General features: G+C 40.0%; 1 protein-coding gene across 10 annotated transcripts in view; it reads left to right on the forward strand.

Moving 5' to 3' along the window:
- LIN52 (lin-52 DREAM MuvB core complex component) overlaps positions 1 to 22,640 on the forward strand; it is a 118,132-nt gene that overhangs the window by 26,171 nt on the left and 69,321 nt on the right. For 4 of the 10 annotated variants that reach the window (XM_054665700.2, XM_054665699.2, XM_054665701.2 and 1 more), the window contains 1 exon segment: positions 4,423 to 4,540. The exons of 5 other annotated variants lie outside the window; for them this stretch is intronic. In XM_054665700.2, the coding sequence (XP_054521675.1) occupies positions 4,423 to 4,540 (118 nt within the window). 10 annotated transcript variants of the gene reach the window in all.

Here is a 22,640-nt window from a genome sequence, read left to right on the forward strand (position 1 = left end):
GTAGCTTTGTAGTAAATTTTGAAATTGGGATGTGTGAGCTTTCCAACATCAACAATGTTTTGCAATTTTCAAAGCATAAATATTATACTTCATTTGTTAAATTTTTTCCTAAGTACTTTATTCTTTTTGATGCTATTATAAATGGAATTGTTGTCTTAATTTCATTTTCAGTTTGCTCATTGCTACTATTGAGAAATAGAATTAATTTTTATATATTGATCCTGTATTCTGCAACTTCGTTGAACTTATTTCTTTAGTTCTAATAATGTTTTAGTAGATTATTTATAATTTTCCATATACAGAATTGTCATTTGCAAAGAGAGACAGTTTTACTTCTTCATTTCCATTCTGACTGCCTTTAAATTAATTCTTTCTCCTAATTGTCCTGGCTAGAAATCCCAGTACAGTGTTGAATAGACGTGGCAGGAGTGGACATCCTTGACTTTCCCTGATCTTTGGGAGAAACCCACAGTGTTAGCTGTGGGCTTTTTGTAGATGTGCTTTAATGTAAATAAGGTAACACTGAATATATTACCTTCTAAAAAAGCTTTGAGGAATTTAGCTTACTTTGATATAAGTAGTTGCTTCTGCTGATTAATCATATAATTCTGTACGTTCATGTAGCAGTTTAATGGGACTGTTATTTGGCTAAATTTTATCACTGTTGTTTTTTAAAAGCAACATTTCACTGTAAAAAGATTGAGAGGGATGCCAAGTGGGGATGATTGCTTGAAGCCAAGTGTTTGTAACCAGCCTGGGCAACAAAACCAAGACTCCATTCTCTAAAAGAAAGACCCCATCTCTAAAAGAAAAAGATTAAGGCCAGTGTGGTGGCTCACACTTGTAATCCTAGCACTTTGGGAGGCTGAGGTGGGCAGATAACCTGAGGTCAGGAGTTTGAGACCAGCCTGGCCAACATGGTAAAACCTTGTCTCTACAAAAATTAGCTGGGCATGGTGGCACACGCCCATAGTCCCAGGTACTCAGGAGGCTGAGGCAGGAGAATCGCTTGAACCTGGGAGGCAGAGGTTGCAGTGAGCCGAGATTATGCCACTGCACTCCAGCCTGGGTGACAGAGCGAGACTCCATCTCAAAAAAAAAAGGAGGCCAGGCATGGTGCCTCACGCCTGCAATCCCAGCACTTTGGGATGCCAAGGCGGGCAGATCACGAGGTCAGGAGATCAAGACCATCCTGGCTAACACAGTGAAACCCCGTCTCTACTAAAAATACAAAAAAAGTTAGCCGGGCGTGGTGGTGGGCACCTGTAGTCCCAGCAACTTGGGAGGCTGAGGCAGGAGAATGGCATGAACCCGGGAGGCGGAGCTTGCAGTGAGCCGAGATCGCGCCACTGCACTCCAGCCTGGGTGACAGAGCGAGACTCCGTCTCAAAAAAAAAAAAAAGATTAAGATGTCTCCATTCAAAACTTAATACTTTATCCCATTAATCTACATTGATGAAGTTGTCTATACAACTTTACTATTTGGTACTCTATTTGATGGTAGTAACTAAGAAAAACTTCTGCTTTCAAGAAGCAGAAGTTTCCACAGCACTAGCCTGTGGTACTAGACTTCTCCACCCTCTGGGCATGTGATTTGCAAAAAAGTGATCATTTACATTTAGAAGTTGTTTCCCATCTAGGTAAAATTCTAAACAGTTCTTTTGATTTGTAATTTTAATATATAAAGGAGGGAAGGGAGAGTATAACTGTGATTCTTACACCTTTTTGTTTTTTTGGAGACAGGGTCTCTGTTGCCCAGGCTAGAGTGCGGTGGTGCAGTCATAGCTCACTGTAGCCTTGACCTCCCAGGTTCAAGCAATCCTCCCAGCCCAGCCTCTCGAGTAGCTGGAACCACAGGACAGTGCCACCATGCCTGACTGTTTTTTTTTTTTTAATTTTTATTTTGTAGAGATGGGGTCTCCCTGTGTTGCCCAGGCTGGCCACATCCTCCTAGGCTCAAGCAATCCTCCCGCCTCAGCCTCCCAAAGCACTGGGATTATAGGTGTGAGCCACCATGCCCTGCCCCTGGTATTTATTTATTTATTTATTTATTTATTTTTGTGGGCTGACATCAGAATTATTTGTCTGGCTTCCCTTATTAGGCCAATTAAGTCCTACCTCTCATAGAACTAAATTAATGGTCCTTGACTGAGGAGAAAAATCATCTAGCCTTTAACCTCTAGATGGCAGCATGAGTCTTTCTGTACCACTAACAGAAAGACTACCCACATCTCTTGAACTGGATTTTTGATCTATGTAAAAACTTGTTGTGATTTTTTTTCTTTTTTTCTTTTTTTTGTTTTGAGATGGAGTTTCGCTCTTGTCGCCCAGGCTGGAGTGCAATGGCGTGATCTCAGCTCACCGCAATCTCCGCCTCCGCGGTTCAAGCTATTCTCCTGCCTCAGCCTCCCGAGTAACTGGGATTACAGGCATATGCCACCACGCCAGGCTAATTTTGTATTTTTAGTAGAGATGGGGTTTCTCCATGTTGGTCAGGCTGGTCTTGAACTCCTGAACTCAGGTGATCCGCCCACCTCGGCCTCCCAAAGTTCTGGAATTACAGGCATGAGCCACAGCGCCTGGCCCCTTCTTGTGATTTTTACCAGACTACTTGCCTAGCTTTGTTGATACCTTGTTGATTTTTATTTTTAGCTTTTTATTTTTCTTTTTTATCTCTTCATCTTTTTTTTTACATATTTCCTTGTTTGTTTGTTTGTTTTTTAATTTTTTTTTGAGACAGGGTTTCCCTCTGTTGCCCAGGCTGGAGTGTAGCAGCACAATCTCGGCTCACTGCAACCTCTGCCTCCGGTTCAAGTGATTCTCCCACTTAGTAGAAAAAAATTCTAAAAATGTGGTTAATTCAGTAGTTTTTATATCTGCATATAAGACCCTAAAAATGGGTTAAGTTCTCTTGTCTCAATACTTTCCCCTACCAGTGACTTATCTTGTATCCTTGGACTCTGTTGGTTTTCATGTGGTATCAGGCAATGCTCTATTACATTAAACAGGAATGTTAGCTAAAGTTGATGAAACTACATTGGACTAATTAGTCCTTCAAGAAAAATTTAATTGTTTTAAAATAAAGCTTTCAAATATTTAGCCATTTTGAATAACAAAAGAATGAAGTGTCCTGTTCAGCAACTGTTTGGGTGACTACTTCATACAAGGCTATGTAGGGGATAGGAAGATAATTACTGCCCTCTTGTAGATTAAAATCTAGTAGGAAAGAAAGATAAGACAACTAAGGTAAATGATTCTTAAAAAAATATAGAGGAGAAAAGCTCTATGAGAGTACAAAGAACTATATGGATGGGGGAGAAGAGGCAATTGCATTAGATTGCTACAGGAGTGGCAGATAAACTTCATTTTATTTAGTTAAGACCTGCCTAGGACCATTGAATTGAGAAAGATTTTGAGAGGGAGCCTAGATTCAGAGGAGAAGGCAATTAGTGATGTCTGTTATAGACAAGGGAAATGAGTATGGTAATATTTGCAATTTCTGGAACATTGGAAATAAACCTGGCCAGGTGCGGTGGCTCACGCCTGTAATCCCAGCACTTTGGAAGGCTGAGTTGGGTGATCACCTGAGGCCAGGAGTTTGAGACCAGCCTGGCCAACATGGTGAAACCCCGCCTCTACTAAAAATACACAAATTAGCCAGGCGTGGTGGTGGGCGCCTGTAATCTCAGCTACCCGAGATGCTGAGGCAGGAGAATGACTTGAATCTGGGAGGCAGAGGTTGCAGTGAACTGAGATGATGCCACTGCATTCCAGCCTGGGCAACAGAGCAAGACTCTGTCTCAAAAAAAAAAAAAAAAAAGGAAGGAAGGAAAGAAAGAAAATCTTAAAGAACACAAAGATGGGTAGAAATGGAAAGGGAGCATATTCTAGGTAGAGTGAATGTTAAAGAGTTTGAAAGCAACAGCTCTGCTCAAGGAACGGTGTGAGTGGTTGAATCTAGACCCCAGGTTATGTTAGGTCTCATAATGACTAAGACTAGGAAGGAGATAGAGGGGCCAGACTGAGGAGGGCCTTGAACTCCAGGGGTCAAGGAGTTATTCTCAGTGGTAGTAGGGAGCATGTGAAATGTTCTTTAAAAAGTATCTTAATGCTGTCAAATTAACTGTGTGTGTTGTAGATGGTTTGGGGAGACCCTTTACTAAAAGAGATTTTACTACAATTTTTTTTTATTGTAAAAATAAAGAAGAAAGTAAAAAAAAGAAAACCACCAACAAACCATAGCCTTACCACTGAGAGATAACCACTATTAACATTTCATGTGTTTCCTGGCCCCACTTTTAGTCCCTTTATGTGTCTATGTGTGTGTTTATATGTATACTTGCATCCATTCATGTACCATGTACACAGATAATGCTATTTTTCTTTCTTTTCTTTTTCTTTTCTTTTCTTTTTTTGAGACAGGGTCTCCCTCTGTCACCCAGGCTGGAGTGCAATGGTGTGATCTTGGCTCACTGCAACCCCTACCTCCCGGGCTCAAGCAAGTCCCCCACCTCAGCTTCCCAAGTAGCTGGGACTACAGGTGTGAGCCACTGCGCCCGGCCAGAAATGCTTTTTTAATATAACTGAGATTAGTGTGTGTGTGTGTGTGTGTGTGTGTGTGTGTGTAGTTTTAACTTGTGCTTTAAAAAATTTTATTCTATCTTAAGCATTTTCCTGTGTCATTAAAAGTTCTACCACTAAAGATTTTTGAATAGGAAAGATACATACCTTTAGGAGGCATTGGTGCACAGGATAGAGTAGGATGGTAGAGAGAGGAGGCAGGAAGTTACAGTGGGAATCCAGGGTGAAGGATTGAGAGCTTGAATGGATGGTGGCAGTGAGAATGGGAAGAAGTGCACTGACAATAAATTTTTCAGATTTGGAATTTTTAGGAGTAGGTAAATGTCTGGATGGGGATGTTACAGGATAAGCTGAAATTAGAGCTTACCATGATGTTTTAGCCTAATTAATGACAGGGAAGTCAGAAGGAGGCTAGATGCCTGCTTAACAACAACAACAACAACAAAAATCACATAATTCTTTTACTTGCTCCTTTGTAGGCAGGCATCTTAATTTTCTTAGAAATAAGTAAATGTCATTTGTAGAGGCTAGAGGTTAGTGTTATTAATAAGATATCTAGTTCAGTCATATTACCTAGGCAACAGGTAATGTTTTAGATAGTGAATAGTGAGTTATTTGATCTCAAAGAAATCAATATGTGAAATAGGATATACACAACTTCAGAAGTTGACTTGTGAAGTCCCTATTTTCTTTGGCTGGTCATTAGGCTGCTAAGTAGAATAACTGACTTTTGTATAGTTTTCTTCCACAATAGTGCTTTTTCTTTCGGTTCCCTACCTATGAACTTTTCCTGAACTTTCCTACAAGTTTAAAAAGTTGTTATGGCCTCTCTATACAGTAGACATCCAATTCTTTGTTAACTGGAAAAAAGTTTCAGAAGTTTAAATTTGAAGTAACAGGAATTGGTCCAAAATATTTGTTGTTGCTCATGTTTTAAATAAGCGACATTGGATTATATCAGCACTGGGATAATTCCCGTTAGGTATTATGACTGCAATTTACATGCAATTGGAAATTAGTGATTGAGAGGGAAACAGATTGCCAAATTATCTTCTAAAAAGGTACTCCCCACTCCCTATCCTTGCTAATAACAAGTATTATAATTATTTAAAGTCATTGCCAACTTGATAGGCAAAATATTGTCTTGTTCTAATGTTCATTTCTTCTATTGTGAAGGCGAACTTTTTTTTCCCATGTTTCTTGATCCTATCTGTTGATGAGGGCTGGAAGTTCAAGAAAGTATAAATTTAAATTATTTTAACCTGAAAAATAAAGCCAGATAACTTGATTCAAAAGCACCCCAAAGACTGTGTTGAAATCTGCATTGCAAATACTGATGGAAACTTATCCTTGTTTTCTTTGTTTTATGCATTACTTTACCATCTTGCCATAGTCATTAGCTTTGCACCTATTTAGGTTACAGCATAAAATCTAGGAACTCCACTTTGAAGGGATCATGGTTATTCTTAATCAGAAATTGTCAATTTAGCCTTAAGTATTTTATTTTTTGAAATGTTTTATGATAATGTGAAGTAAACCATGCCATTATTTCTCACTTTTCCCTTGGTTAACAAATTAGGATATACAAATCTTCAAATTACCTTTAAGGCTTGTAAACATTCAAATCTTTTATCCATTAGTCAAGTTATTTCATAAACCCAACATTGCCTCTGAAATGGCTTTACACACAAAGAGGATTTTACCATAAAATGCTTGTGGTGTTTTATTCTCTTCTGATTTTTTGTAGGGGAAGGGGAGAGGAGAGTAGGCAGAGTATAAATTAATTTGGTTGGTGTTGGTTTCAAAGTAGCATTCCATGTAATTCTGCAGAAAGTATGATAAATAAGAAAATGGGCCAGGCATGGTGGCTCATGCTATAATCCCAGCACTTTGGGAGGCCAAGGTGGGCAGATCACCTGAGGTTGGGAGTTTGAGACCACCCTGGCCAACATGGTGAAACCCTGTCTCTACTAAAAATACAAAAATTAACCGGGTGTGGTGGCACATGCCTGTGGTCTCAGCTACTGGGGAGACTGAGGCATGAGAGTCGCTTGAACACAGGAGGTGGAGGTTGTAGTGGGCCAAGATTAAGCCACTGCACTCCAGCCTGGGCAACAGAGTGAGACTCTGTCTCAAAAAATAAAAAATAAAAAAAATACATAATAAAACAAAGTTCAACATTTGGGAAATACCAGGTGAATTATAGTGTTACCCATACAGTAGAATACAATGTGGTCATTAAAAAACATTAAAGGGGCTGGCCACTGTGGCTTACGCCTGTAATCCCAGCACTTTGAGAGGCCGAGGTAGGCGGATCATTTGAGATCAGGAGTTCGAGACCAGCCTGGCCAAGCTGGTGAAACCCCGTCTCTACTAAAAATACAAAAATTAGTCACTCGTAGTGGTGGACACCTGTAATCCCAGCTACTCTGGAGGCTGAAGCAGGAGAATCACTTGAACCTGGGAGGTGGAGCTTGCAGTGAGCTGCCAAGATTGTGCCACTGCACTCCAGCCTGGGTGACAGAGTAAGACTACGTCTCTAAAAAAAAAAAAAAAAGAAAAGAAAAAAAGCACTAAAGGGCATTTCATGACAGAAAGGTATTCATTATATATAAGGATAATAGCAAGTGACAAAATGCAGAACATACAATTTTACAGCAGGTGTTTTTTTTTTTTTTTTTTTTCTTTTGAGAGCATGGACATAGACAAATGGCTGGAAGGAAATACACCAGTATGTTTTAATGACTATCTTGAGTGGTTTTTAAAATTTTCTGAATTTTCCAAATTAACAAAAACACATTCTAGTCTGTTGAATAGGAAAAAATACTACTTAAAAAAATAAGGAAAAGTTGTATGCCATTTTAGAAACAAAATTGTACTTAAATCTCTGAATTTTCTAGGCAGTTAAATTTTTGAGCTCTTCTGTGGACTGTTTCTAAATAAAAACGAGTAGATCCATTAACAATTGATCAGTTTATACAAGTGATAAATAGCAAGGTGAATGTTTCCCATATATATCTCATTTCCCATACTCAGGATGTGCTTGCATAAGTAGGAATTGAGAGCAAAAGAAATGGTAGGCTGTTGGGTCATGGGCAAGAGACGATTTAGTTGGCCAAAGAAGCATATTTTCTTAAGCAAATGTTGGCCAAGATGTTACTTTATGTTTTCGGGCTGTCTTCACTGTAGTTGGAGAACTGTGAACTCTTGGTATTAAGTACTCAGTAGGAGCAAAGAACCATTTGGAATGTCTGTCAATCTTAAATAGAACTGCAGCTGTTTGGCTGAGAGGTGAAATGGACCTGGATTTTTTTTTTTTGGCGGGGGGGCTTTGAAAGTAGTTTTTGTATAACAAAGAGGTGATGAGAACTAAGTGATTACAAAAGTGTTCATAGGAGTTTCTTTCCAGACTTTGGGTTTAAGAATGACTGTTTCTGCCCATGAGGAAATAAATTGGCATTTTTCTGCTTTCGTTTGTTTTTTAGTTATTGATGTTCTAGAAATTTCAACAAAATAAGGAGTGTTTTTGTATTTCAAATGTAGTTCCCGTTTCTTTATTTCTTTCTGGTTCTTTCCACTGGTTTGTGTTGATAATATGATCTGGATGGTAGTGATAATGCATGGGAATTTATAAATGATCACAAAATACTTTGTCACAGGAAATCTGGAGAAATAATGAGTTTGGCGTATGTATAAGAGAAGTATCTCTAACTGTTAAGTCTAAACTAAAAGCTTGTTACTTTTCGGTTTGGTATAACCAAAAAAAATTTGAAAAATAAAATAGAAGTAATGATTTGTTTTCTCAGGTGTAGTTGTATTTGACTGACTCTATTGTAGGAGGACACGTTTAAGACTGAATGGTTGGATAACAGTAAAGACGTCCTTTGAATGGATAGTTGAATCTGATAGGTTGAAGTTTTGGATATTGAATGAAAAGAGAAAAGAGAGCTGGACAAGCTGAGAATTCCTGTAGTTCCAACTACTGGGGAGGCTGAGGTGGGAGGATCACCTGAGCCCAGGAGTTTGAGACTGCAGTGAGCTATGATCATGCCACTGCATTCCAGTCTGGATGACAGAGTGAGACCCTGTCTCAAAAAATAAGTAAATAAAAAGAGGAAAGAGCTAAAATGAGAATTCAATCTGATTCAGAATATAAAAATATTCTACTGTCCCATCATTTTTTGTTCTTTAATGAGCTTTAACATTGAAGTATAATGTATATAAAGAAAAGCACACAAATTATGATGTACAACTCAATGAATTTTCATAAAATTAACACTCCCCTGTAACCGTTGGTCAAAACAGATCAAGATACAGAACGTTGCGCCTGGTGCTGTGGCTCATGCCTGTGATCCCAGCACTTTGGGAGGCTGAGGCTGGCAGATCACTTGAGCTCAGGAGTTCCAGACCAGCCTGGGCAACATGATAAAATCCAGTGTCTACAAAAAATACAAAAATTAGCCGGGCCTGCTGGTGTACACCTGTAGTCCCAGCTACTTGGGAGGCTGAGGTGGGAGGATCACCTGAACCTGGGAAGTCAAGGCTGGAGTGAACCAAGATCACACCATTGTACTCCAGCCTGGGTGACAGGAGTGAGACCCTATCTCAAAACAAAACACCTTTCTAGTACATAAATACAAAATCTCCTTTGTGCCCCTTCTAGTCCCTACTTGCCCCTTCCTCTCAAAGCATTACTGTGACTTATACTATCATAGAATAATTTTGCTTATCTTTGAACTTTATGTAAATGGAATAACAAATCACATACTCTTTTGTGTCTGACTTCTTTTGATCAGCGTTTAAATTATGACATCGGCCATATCATTTGGGTTTTCTCCCATTGCTATATAGTATTTCATTGTAAGAAGTTACCACGATTTATTTCCTCATTCTACTAATGATGGATATTTGGACTATTTCCACCTTTTGGTTATTACAAATAAATACTGTTAGTATTTTTGATATATATCTTTTTTTGGTACATGCATTTTCTTTCTTTTTTTTTTTTTTTTGAGACAGAGTCTTGCTCTGTTGCCCAGGCTGGAGTGCAGTGGCACCATCTTGGCTCACTGCAAGCTCCGCCTCCTGGGTTCATGCCATTCTCCTGCCTCAGCCTCCCGAATAGCTAGGACTACAGGCGCCCCCCACCACGCCCAGCTAATTTTTTTTGTATTTTTAGTAGAGACAGGGTTTCACTGTGTTAGCTAGGATGGTCTCGATCTCCTGACCTCATGATCCGCCCGCCTTGGCCTCCCAAAATGCTGGGATTACAGGCATGAGCCACCGCACCTGGGCCGTACATGCGTTTTCATTGGATATATAACTAGGAAGTGGAATTGCTAGATCATAGGGGTATATGTATATTTAGCTTTAGTAGGTACTTCCAAATATTAATAGTTTTCCAAAGTGGTTATATCAATTTACAAACCTATCAGCAATTTCAGTTGCTCCAAGTCCCTACCAACAGGTATATTCTCAGTCTTTTAACTTCTAGCCATTCTAATAAATGGTATCTTAATGTGGTTTTAATTTGCATTTCCTTAATGACTAATGAGGTTGAGCACCTTTTTGTATGTTTATTGGCCATTTGGATAACATCTTTTGTGAAGTCCTTATTAGTGTCCCTTGCCCATTGCCCATCTTTAAAAACTGGATTACTGGATTATTCTTTTTTTTTTTTTTTTTTTTTTTTTAAGATGGAGTTTCACTCTTGTCGCCCAGGCTGGAGTGCAATGGCACGATCTCAGCTCACTGCAACGTCTACCTCCTGGGTTCAAGCGATTCTCCTGCCTCAGCCTCCCGAGTAGCTGGAATTACAGGTGCACGCTACCACGTGTGCCTAATTTTTGTATTTTTAGTAAAGATGGAGTTTCACCATGTTGGCCAGGCTGGTCTCAAACTCATGACCTCGGGTGATCCGCCTGCCTCGGCCTCCCAAAGTGCTGGGATTACAGACATGAGCCACTGAGCCTGGCTTGGATTATCAGTCTTTAAAAAAATGATTTGTAAGTATTGTTTATATATTCTGGATATCCACCCTTTGTCAGTCACATAAATTGCAAATATTCCACTTTGTAGCTTCCCTTTTAATTTTCTTAATGGTATGTTTTAATGAACCAAAGAGTTTTTTCCCCCAACTTTTTATTTGTTGAAATTTGAAATCTTTAAAAAAGTTTTGGCCAGGCGCAGTGGCTCATACCTGTAATCCCAGCACTTTGGGAGGCCAAGGCCGGTGGATCACCTAAGGTCAAGAGTTCGAGACCAGCCTGACCAATATGGTGAAACACTGTCTCTACTAAAAATACAAAAAGTAGGCCAGGCGTGGTAGCACACACCTGTAATCCCAGCACTTTGGGAGGCCGAGGTGGGCAGATCACCTGAGGTCAGGAGTTCGAGACCATCCTGGCCAGCATTGTGAAACCCCGTCTCTACTAAAAATACAAAAATTAGCCGGGCTTGGTGGTGGGTGCCTGTAATCCCAGCTACTCGGGAGGTTGAGGCAGGAGAATCGCTTGAACCTGGGAGGCGGAGGTTTCAGTGAGCTGAGATCGTGCCATTGCACTCCAGCCTGGGCAACAGAGTGAGACTCCCTCTCAAAAAAAAAAAAAAAAATTAGCTGGGCGTGGTGGCGTGCGCCTGTAGTCCCAGCTACTCAGGAGGCTGAGACAGGAGAATCACTTGAACCCAGGAGGAGGAGGTTGCAGTGAGCCACTGCATTCCAGCCTGGGCAACAGAGCGAGACTCTGTCTCAAGAAAAAAAAAAGTTTCAAGCCAGGCTCAGTGGTATGCACCTGTAGTTTCAGCTACTCTGGATACTGAAGTGGGAGGATCATTTGAGCCCAGAAGTTTGAGTCCAGCCTAGGTAACACAGGGAGATCCTGTCTCAAGAAAGAAAAAAAGCTTAAAACTATTCCAAAAAAAAACCATGTAGTAGGCACAACTATTTCTAAAAATAAACTATACAGAGTAGATTTTCCCCTTGGAGTCAAGTTGTAAATTCTATCAGCAGAGCATTGACCTAAATCATTACAACCCAACAGAAATCAGTGGCTCCCATATAATTCCCAGAGGTTTCCCTGTCCCCACCCAAACAACTTTTCTCTATTCAGCAATTCTCCATTGCTTAGATCTGCTGTTTCCATTCTATATTATTGATTTACTCTATATTTCTTATACCACTAGCCATAATGATTTTCATGCATGTAACAAACAGATTTCATCTATTGATTTCATAAGTAAGTGATGCAAGTTTTAATGACTAATGTGAGACTAACATTTTCCTTATTCGTTCCTTTCCAATTCTAAGATATTTTAATGCATCAACTGAATAGTGAAGTCATTATTGCAAATGCTTTTATCACATAGTGCCGAAGTTAGTCAGCAAATAGTTAAAGAAAATAGTTAAAGATGCTTTGGTTTTTCCAGGAAAGTGGTTTTCCAAAAATTTTCAAATAATGATGGTAATACATTAAAAAATATATCACTCAACAAGGTTGTCAGAAAACTTACACATCAAATCAAGAAAACAGTGAGTTAAGGAAAGAGGAAAACACACCTTCACTTTCCTTTTTTTTTTTTTTTTTAAAGACGGAGTCTCACTCTGTCACCCAGGCTGGGGTGCAGTGGCGCCATCTTGACTCACTGGAACCTCTGCCTCCCGGGTTCAAGTGATTATCCTGCCTCAGCCTCCTGAGTAGCTGGGATTACAGGCGCGCACACCACGCGTGGCTAATTTTTGGATTTTTAGTAGAGACGGGGTTTCACCATGTTGGACAGGCTGGTCTCAAACACACCTTCACTTTCTCCACTGGAATTTTTGTTTATCATGTAACCAGTAACAATATTCTCATATTCCCATGAGGAGAAGAGGTTGAGGAAGAAAAGAATTCACACTAGTAATGTAGTATTTTATTTCTGAGATGCTACAGCTTTGACATTATTATAACCCAAATTAAAAGAACAGGAGTGTCATTAACCAAGAAGGAGAATATTGCTAAACGGAACTGTAGTAAAATTTAAAACTTCTGTTCAAATTGGAGACATTTTATTATGGATTGAAAATCAGATAATTGTATTGTGTTAAATTTTTTGAGTTTGTTAATTATATTGTAGCTATGTAGGAGAATATCCTTGTTCTTAGGAGATAATGCTGAAGTATTTAGGGATGAACTATCATGGTGTCTGCAGCTAGCTCTCAGATAGCTCAGGAATAAAACAACAAAATTTAAAAATATAAATAGATGAAGCAAGTGTGTAATCTTAACAGTTGGTGAGCAGGTGAAGAGTATATGATTATTCATTGTAGTATTCTTTGTTTCTATTTTATTTAAAATATGTTAGGATATTTTAGGCTCTAGAAAATTTCACTGGACACTTGTGAGAGTATGAGTGAAAAGAGCATCTTAGTATTATACAAATAATTTTTACCTGTCCGGGTGCAGTGGCTCACACCTGTAATCCCAGTACTTTGGGAGGCCAAGATGGGCAGATCACTTGAGGTCAGGAGTTTGAGATCAGCCTGACCAACATGGTGAAACCCTGTCTCTACTAAAAATATAAAAATTAGCTGGGTATGGTGGCAGGCACCTGTAATCCCAACTACTTGGGAGGCTGAGGCAGGAGAATTGCTTGAACCTGGGAGGCAGAGGTTGCAGTGAGCCAAGATCATGTGCTACGGCACTCCAGCCTGAGTGACAGAGTGAGACTCTGTCTCAAAAAAAACAAAACAAACAAACAAAAACAAAAACAAAAACCAGTTTTGACCTAGTGGACCCCCAAAAGAAGTATGGCGAGCCCAGGATCTGCAGGTGTTCCCTGACCACACTTTGAGATTTGTTGCCTTAGAGTAAGTATTATTTTGATGATTTGATACAGCCTTATTTATAAAACTCTTAGCTCACTGTCTGGATCTTAATAAGTTCTTAAAAACTATTAACTGTTGTTACTCTTATGAGCAGCATATGAGAAATTTTAAGCATGGTAGACATCTGATCATATTTACATTCTTAGGTCACTTTGCTAACATGGTAGAAGGTAGATTGGTGAGGAATGAAAATAGCAACAGGGAGATGAGTTAGATTACTTTAGTAAACTAGACTACAATGGTAAGCCCTTGAACTAAGACAGTAGAAATATTACTGGAGCATAAAGGATGGGTTCTATAAATCCTAGTAGGAGAATGGAAAGTTTTAGTGACTGATTGGATATATTGGGATTGGGAAGTCCTGGGCAGTAAGAATGAGGAACCAAGAACAATTCTTAGGTTTCTAGCTTAGGTGTATATAGGAAGAAGAAGACCTTTGAGAAGAAAGATTTGGGAGTTCATTTATAAGTGTATCTGTAGGCTATCTAGGTGGAAATAAATACCTAGGAGACAATTGAATAGATACTAGAGCACAGGGAATTTGGATCCTTGATCCATAGGTTTTATTTAAAGCCATAGATGAGAGAAGCCAGGAGGATGTGTAACATTAAATATAGAACCGTGGTGTGGTAGGCACCCTCTAAGACGGTCCCCAATGATCCCTGCTACTAGTGTGCCCTTGTTTAATCATCTCTTGAGGGTGGGCTGGACCTAATGATAGTAAAAGTGATGGAATCCCATTTCTGAGATTAAGTTACCAAAAGACCATGGCTTCTGTTCTGCCCTTCATCCCCCAGAGAAGCACATTGCCATGTGAGTATAAAGAAAACTAGCCTGGGATTTCAGAGAACCTGGTTATTGGAAGTAGATCTGTTCTACTTACTGACTTGATAAATAACCTCTCTCTGAGTTTCATTTTCCTTTTCTGTGAAATTAAGGTAATAATAATGCCTCTTAATGAGCTGTTGAGAGAGTTAAATTGGATGATGATTATAAAATGCTTGGTATGAGTCTTCATGATCTTGGATTTGGCCATGGATTTTTATCTATTTATTTTTTTTACAAGATGATCATGGACTTTATTCATTTCCAAATTGTAATGTTCAGATATGTTACTGGAATCAAAAAAGAATTGAGCTAGGTTCCTGGAAACAAAATAAATAGACCAACCAAATTCTATATCCAAGACAAACAGAAAAAAAGAAATTAAAAATACCATCTAAGATGTCAGACAGTAATAAAGATGTAGTACATCTACAGAATGATGTATGTAAGATCTCTATAGTTATACAATAACACTTCATGGAGAGCCTTTGTAAAAGACCAAATGAGTGAATATGAATAAATACTGTAAGTAGATTAGAAAGCTCAGTATCTTAAAGATTCAGTTTCTCCCAGAAACATTCGTGAATTTAATATAATTCAAATTACAATCCCCCAAAATTTCTTGAAACTTGAAAGTTCATTTTAAAATTTTATAGAAAATCAAAGAGCCAGTAAAAGCTAAGAGGCTCCTGGGTAGGTGCAGTGGCTCATGCCTGTAACCCTAGCCCTTTGGAAGGCTGAGATGGGAGGATTGCTTGAGCTCAGGAGTTTGAGACTAGCCTGGGCAACATGATGAAACCCCATCTCTGCAAAAAATGCCAAATTAGCTGGGCATGGTGATGTGCACCTATAATCCCAGCTACTCAGTGGGGCTGAGGTCAGAGAATCACTTGATCCTGGGAGGTGGAGGTTGCAGTGAGCCAAGATTGCACCACTGCACCCCAGCCTGGGTGACAGAGCAAAAAAAAAAAAGCTGAGAGGCTCTTGATAAAGAAGTGACCATGGGTTTAGATATGATGCCAAAAGCACAAACAACAAAAGGAGACATAGGTAAGTTGAACTTCATTAAAATTAAAAACTTTTGTGTGTCCAAGGGCATTATCAATAAAGCAAAAAGACAACCAATAGAATGGGAGAAAAGTTTTGCAAATTATATTTCTGATAAGGGGCCAGTATCCAGAATAAATAAAGAACTCTTAGAACTCAACAACAAAAAAACAGCCCAATTAAGAAATTAGCATGTTTTATAATCCTCTGGGTATATACCCAGTAATGGGATGGCTGGGTCAAATGGTATTTCTAGTTCTAGATCCCTGAGGAATCACCACACTGACTTCCACAATGGTTGAACTAGTTTACAGTCCCACCAACAGTGTAAAAGTGTTCCTATTTCTCCACATCCTCTCCAGCACCTGTTGTTTCCTGACTTTTTAGTGATTGCCATTCTAACTGGTGTGAGATGGTATCTCATTTGTGGTTTTGATTTGCATTTCTCTTATGGCCAGTGACGATGAGCATTTTTTCATGTGTCTTTTGCCTGCATAAATGTCTTCTTTTGAGAAGTGTCTGTTCATATCCTTTGCCCACTTTTTGATGGGGTTGTTTGTTTTTTTCTTGTAAATTTGTTTGAGTTCATTGTAGATTCTGGATATTAGCCCTTTGTCAGACGAGTAGATTGCAAAAATTTTCTCCCATTGTGTAGGTTGCCTTTAAAGACACATTCACATGTATGTTTATTGCGGCACTATTCACAATAGCAAAGACTTGGAACCAACCCAAATGTCCAACAATGATAGACTGGATTAAGAAAATGTGGCACATATTCACCCTGGAATACTATGCAGCCATGAAAAATGATGAGTTCATGTCCTTTGTAGGGACATGGATGAAGCTGGAAACCATCTTTCTCAGCAAACTATCACAAGGATAAAAAACCAAACACTGCATGTTCTCACTCATAGGTGGGAATTGAACAATGAGAACACATGGACACAGGAAGGGGAACATCACACACCGGGGCCTGTCATGGGGTGGGGGGAGGGGGGAGGGATAGTATTAGGAGATATACCTAATGTTAAATGACGAGTTAATGGGTGCAGCACACCAACATGGCACATGTATACATATGTAACTAACCTGCACGTTGTGCACATGTACCCTAAAACTTAAAGTATTAAAAAAAAAAAAAAGAAATGAGCAAAGGACTTGACTAGACATTGCTCCAAAGAAGAAATACAAATGGCTAACAAGCACATGCAAAGATACTCAACATCATTAGTCGTTAGGGAAATCCAAATCAAAACCAGGGTGATACCACTTTATACCCTCTAGGATGGCTATAATTAAAGAAACACCAAAACAAAAACAGAAAGTAACAGGTATTGGCAAGGATATGGTGAAATTAGAACCTTCATACATTGCTGGTGGCTATGTAAAATGGTATACTCCCTGTGGGAAACTGTTTGGTATTTCTTCAAAAGGTTAAAAGGTAGAATTGCCATATGACCCAGCAATTCCACTGCTAGGTTTATACCCAAAAGAATTGAAAACAGGTACTCAAACAAATGCTTCTACACAAATGTTCACATCAGTACTATTCACAAGAGCCAAAAGGTAGAAACAACCCAAGTGTCCATCAACAGATGAATGAATAAACAAAATGTGGTATATCCATACAGTGGAATATTATTCAGCCATTCAAATGAATGAAGTACTGATGCTACAACATATAAATAAATCTTCAAAATATTATACTATATGAAGGCAGTTAGACACAAAAGGACACATAATGTGTGATTTCATTTACATGAAACATCTAGGGTAGGTAGATCCAGAAGACATGAAAAGGCAGATTGGTGGTTCCCAGGGCCTAGAGAAAGTGTGGAATGGGGAGTGACTACTTCATGGATTTGGGATTTTTGTGGGGAAGGTGAAAATGTTTTGGAACTTGATACAAGTGGTGATTGCACAACATTGTGAATGCACTAAATGCCACTGAATTGTATACTTCAAAAATGTGAATTTCACCTCAATCAAAAACTAGCTAGTATGGTGTTTGACACCTAGCAAGCTACCAATAAATTTAAAATATTATTACATAGTGTCACCTTTATCAGAAATTTAGCTTCGTGACCTTGGTCATCAATTTCCTGAGCTGAAAAAATGAAGTTGTTGGAATAGAAGACTTCTAAGGTCCTTACAGCATTAAAATTCTACTATATTAAGGCCTAGTATTTCTAATTCATACAGTTAATATTTATTATGTAACTTCAGAGTACTAAGCTAGGCAGCAAGGACTTAGCAGTAAATAAGACAGATATAGTTCCTGCTGTCATAAAGCTAACATTCTAGTAGATAAGGCCTTACACAAATAATTATTTGCTGAGATATTGTTCTAAGTACAATGTGGGACAAGGCTTAAGAGGGCAGGGATGGGTCTCCTGAGAAAAAGATATTTCGGTATGAAGAATGAGTAGTAGTTAACTGGGTGGAGAGAAGGGAGACGAGCTTTCAGAAGGGAACAGCAAAGTCTGGTAGTGGGAAGGTGCACAGTGTCTTTGAAGAACTGAAAGAAGACTAATATGAATTCAGACAGTGACTGGTGAGATAGACAGGTTGGCTCATGTGAGATTTCTTAGGTTTACTAAGGATTTTGGATATACTGAGAGCACTGGGAAGCCACTGAAAGGCTTTAAGCAAACAATATTCAGTTTCTGATCATGTAAAAAATGGTTTGCAGGAAGGCAAGTGAGGAACTAGGGAAATAAAGTAGGAAGTCATTGCAATAGCTAAGACTGCTGCCTGGAACTAGGGTACTGGTAGTGGACATGGAGAGAAGTAGTTAATTTGAGAATGACTTAGGACACAGAATAAGTCTTTTTTTAAACTTTTTTTTTTTCTGAGATGGGGTCTTGCTATGTTGCCCAGGCTGATCTTGAACTCCTGGCCTCAAGCACTCTTCCCATCTTGGCCTCCCAAAGTGCTGGGATTACAGGCATGAACCACCACGCCTGTCTGGGACAGAGAATAAGTCTTGATGGACTGGCTGTGGGAAAGGGGAGAAGGGTGTCAGGGATGACTCCTAGATTTCTCTTGAGCATGTAAGTCAGTGGCATGCAAAGAACATTGGAGGGACCTCTGCTTTTGGTCAACTTGGTATGTCAGGGACTAGATTCACCTTCTTACCTGAAACAGTTTTTTTAAATGGAAAATATATGAAATAATGATTTTCAGGATGCTGGACATCAGGCAACAAAGGACAGTAATCACTAAAGAGAAAGGTGAACTTTGTGACTGCCCCAAGCTTACTGCTTTGAAAGAATTTCCAGGCCGTGGTGCAGGGAGAGGGACCCAGGCAGCAGGGGCTTCCTGAGTTGAAGAAATGGAGCTGAGAGTGTGGAGAGGCCAAGACAGCTAGAGTTCACAGGACAGCAGAGTACCGGAGAGGAGAGGGCGGCACAGAGAAAGAAGAGAGATCCACAGAGGGTCCTCCTGGAGTATTTAGCTGAGGACTGATCAGCACATTCATGTGAGGGAGCTTCTTGAGGATGAAGAAAGAACCATCCAAAAGGATTGGAAGGAACAGTGCCTGGCACCACTGGGCCAGTAATAGTGCCTACTCCCACTGGACTGGAGAAACCTCATCATTCACAGGACACCAGGGAGGACTCAAAAGGATCTTGCCTCTGTAGTGTGGAATACATCTGTCAAAACATACCAAACTATACACTTCAAATATGTGCATTATCATATGTGAATTATATCTCAGTAAAGCTTTTTACTAAAGAACGCTGTGGCTGGGTGCAGTGGCTCATGCCTGTAATCCCAGCACTTTGGGAGGCCGAGACAGGCAGATCACTTGAGATCAGGATTTCAAGATCAGCCTGGCCAACATGGTAAAACCTCGTCTCTACTAAAAAGTACAGAACATTAGCCTGCTGTGGTGGTGCACGCCTGTAATCCCAGCTACTCAGGAGGCTGAGGCATGAGAATCTTGAGCCTGCGAGACTGAGGTTGCAATGAGCCAAGATCGCACCACTGCACTCCAGCCTGGGCAACAGAGCAAGACTCTGTCTAAAAAAACAAAACAAAACAAAACAAAAACAACAACCCTGGAGGAGGAACAGATTGTAAGGAAAGATTATGCATTTAGTTTTTGACATGGGGTTTGGCTTTGGTTGTTAACTGGAGACATTGTTTAGGCAGTTAAATGTATGAATGAGTGAGTTAGTTTTAGTGGGATGGTGGAGGCAGTTTGAAATGGAGTGAGGAATGAGTGGAAGGTAGGAAATGGAAACAGGATAGGGAGATAATTCTTTCAGAGTTTGACTCTTAAGAGGGACAAAGGGTGAAAGCTAGTGGGAGAAGTGGAGTCAGAGTTTAGTTGCTTTAGGATGATAGACTTAATATATATTTAAATCTCAATGCCACGATAGAAGATGCAGGTTAATCAAATATAAGGTTTCTGAGAGGGCGCAGGTGAATCAAATATAAGTAAGGTTTCTGAGAGGGTTTGAAGGCATAGCACTTAGAATATGGATGTGTTGGCTTTAGATTGGAAGAGAGCTACTTCGTCTACTCTTGTATAACAAGGGAAATGAGAGAGGATAGATGAAGATCAGGTTTGTGAGTTGGTGGGAAGATGAAGAGGTGCTTATATGTTGGATCCCAGACTGCTTTTCTGTATCTCTAAATTACATGCAGCCGGGCACAGTGGCTCACACCTGTAATCCCAACACTCTGGGAGGCTGAGGCAGGAGGCTCACTTGAGCACAGGAGTTTGATATTAACCCAAACAACATAGTGAGAACCCATCTGTACAAAAAATAATTAGCCGGGTGTGGTGGCACACACCTGTAGTCCCAGCTACTTGGGAAGCTGAGACAAGAGGATTCCTTGAATCCAGGAATTCGAGGCTGCAGTGAGCTGTGACCATGTCACTTTACTCCAGCCTGGGGGACAGAGTGAGACCCTATGTATAGTCTGTTTTCATGCTGCTGATAAAGACATACCCCAGACTGGGAAGAAAAAGAGGTTTAATGGACTTACAGTTCCACATAGCTGGGGAGACCTCACAATCATGGCAGAAGGCAAGGAGGAAAACATCACGTCTTACGTGGATGGCGGCAGGCAAAAAGAGAGCTTGGGCAGGGAAACTCCTCCTTTTAAAACCATCAGATCTCATGCAGACCCACTTGCTATCAGGAGAACAGTATGGGAGAAACTGCCCCCATGATTCAGTTATCTCCCACCAGGTCTCTCCTATAACACGTGGGAATTATGGGAGCTACAGGATGAGATTTGGATGTGAACAAAGAGCCAAACCATATCACCCTGTCTCAAAAAAAATAAATAAATTACATGAACACATATTAGGGAATGAGGAATTTATTAGATAGGCATTTTTTGGTTTTGTTTTTTTTGTTTTTTGTTTTGAGACAGTCTCGCTCTTTTGCCAAGCTGGAGTGCAGTGGCTCAGCTCACTGCAACTCTGCAACTTCTGCCTCCTGGGTTCAAGCGATTCTCCTGCCTCAGCTTCCCAAGTAGCTAGGATTACAGGCGTGTACCACCACTCCTGGCTAATTTTAATATTTTTAGTAGAGACAGGGTTTCATCATGTTGGCCAAGCTGGTCTCAAACTCCTGACCTCAGGTGATCTGCCCACCTCGGCCTCCCAAAGTGCTGAGATTACAGGCATGAGCCACCACACCTAGCCTAAATTGGCCTTTTTTTTTTTTTTTGAGACTGAGTCTCGCTCTGTCACCCAGGCTGGAGTTCAGTGGTCTTGGCTCACTGCAACCTCCACCCCCAAGGTTCAAGTGATTCTCGTGCCTCAGCTTCCCAAGTAGCTGGGATTACAGGCATGTGCCACCATGCCTGGCTAATTTTTTTGTTTAGAGATGGGGTTTTGCCTTGTTGGTCAGGCTGGTCTCAAATGCCCGACCTCAAGTGATCCACCCGCCTTGGCCTCCCAAAGTGCTAGGATTACAGGCATGAGCCACCATGCCCGGCCCTAAATAGGCTTTTAATTGTAGAATTGACAACCAAAAATTTAAACATAATTTATGAATTAAAATTTTTATTATTTATTTATTTATTTATTTATTGAGATAGGATCTCTGTTGCCTGGCTGGTCTCCGACTCCTGGGCTCAAGCATTTCTCCTGCCTTGGCCTCCCAAAGTGCTAGGATTACAGGTGTGAGCCACGTCACCCAGCCCAGAAATTAAATTTTTTATTCTTAAGAATTCCTATTGTCTATTTGCCTTCTAGGCTATCGTGCAACAAATAACCAGCCCAAATCCCATCATCCATTGTCCAGTATACTTTGTCAAATTCTATAGTTGTGCTTTTCATGGCTGTTAGCAATCTTGAGTAAACCCTGGTGTCAGCTTAGAATTCCTAAGTGCTATGGTGTTTCTAAGTGAGATTGAGGGATATCCAAGAATAAACTTTGCTATTTAAGTGACTTTTTTTTTTTGAGACAGAGTTTCACTCTTTTTGCCCAGGCTGGAGTGCAGTGGCATGATCTCAGCTCACTGCAACCTCTGCCTCCCAGGTTCAAGCGATTCTCCTGCCTCAGCCTCCCGAGTAGCTGGGATTGCAGGCGCCTGCCACCACGACTGGCTAACTTTTTGTATTTTTAGTAGAGACGGGATTTCACCATGTTGGCCAGGCTGGTCTCGAACTCCTGACCTCAGGTGATCCGCTTTGGCCTCCCAAAGTGCTGGGATTACAGGCGTGAGCATCGCACCTGGCCGTAGGCTTAAACTTTTTAATACATGCCGATTTTATAGCTGAAAAATTATGTTTCAGTATTTTTAATACACATTTCTTGGTTGCTAATAAAGTAATGTTTACTGGCCACTTGTTTTTCCTCCTTTTATGAATTTCCTGTTATACTGTTATAGTCCTTGTCTGTTTTTCTGTTGGTTGAGTTTCCAGGATTTAAAGATGAGGAAACTAAGACCTAAAAGAAGTGACTTTCCCAGGGCCAACTAGTAATTTAGTGATAGAATCAATCATCGTAGCATGTTAAAGCTGGAAGGAATCTTAGAGATAGAGTCACAACCCTGTAATATTACAGATGCAGAAACAGAGGCCTAAAGATCTTAGGTGACTTACCTAAAGACAGCTACAAAGCTCATTAGTGACAGAACCTGGCATCTGAATCTTGAGATCATGAAAAGGGAAAGGCATGTTAACATTTATGAGCCTGTTATGTTTCTTACATGTGTATACTCATTTAATTCTCACTACTATTCTTTATTATTCCCGTTTAAACAGATGAGGTAACTTGAGGTTCAGAGAGCTTCAATTATTTGCCCAGAGTCACAGTTATTTGTAAAACTGGGGCTGGAGTCCAGGTCTTCT

This window comes from Pan troglodytes, chromosome 15, assembly GCF_028858775.2.
Source record: "Pan troglodytes isolate AG18354 chromosome 15, NHGRI_mPanTro3-v2.0_pri, whole genome shotgun sequence".
NCBI lineage: Eukaryota > Metazoa > Chordata > Mammalia > Primates > Hominidae > Pan > Pan troglodytes.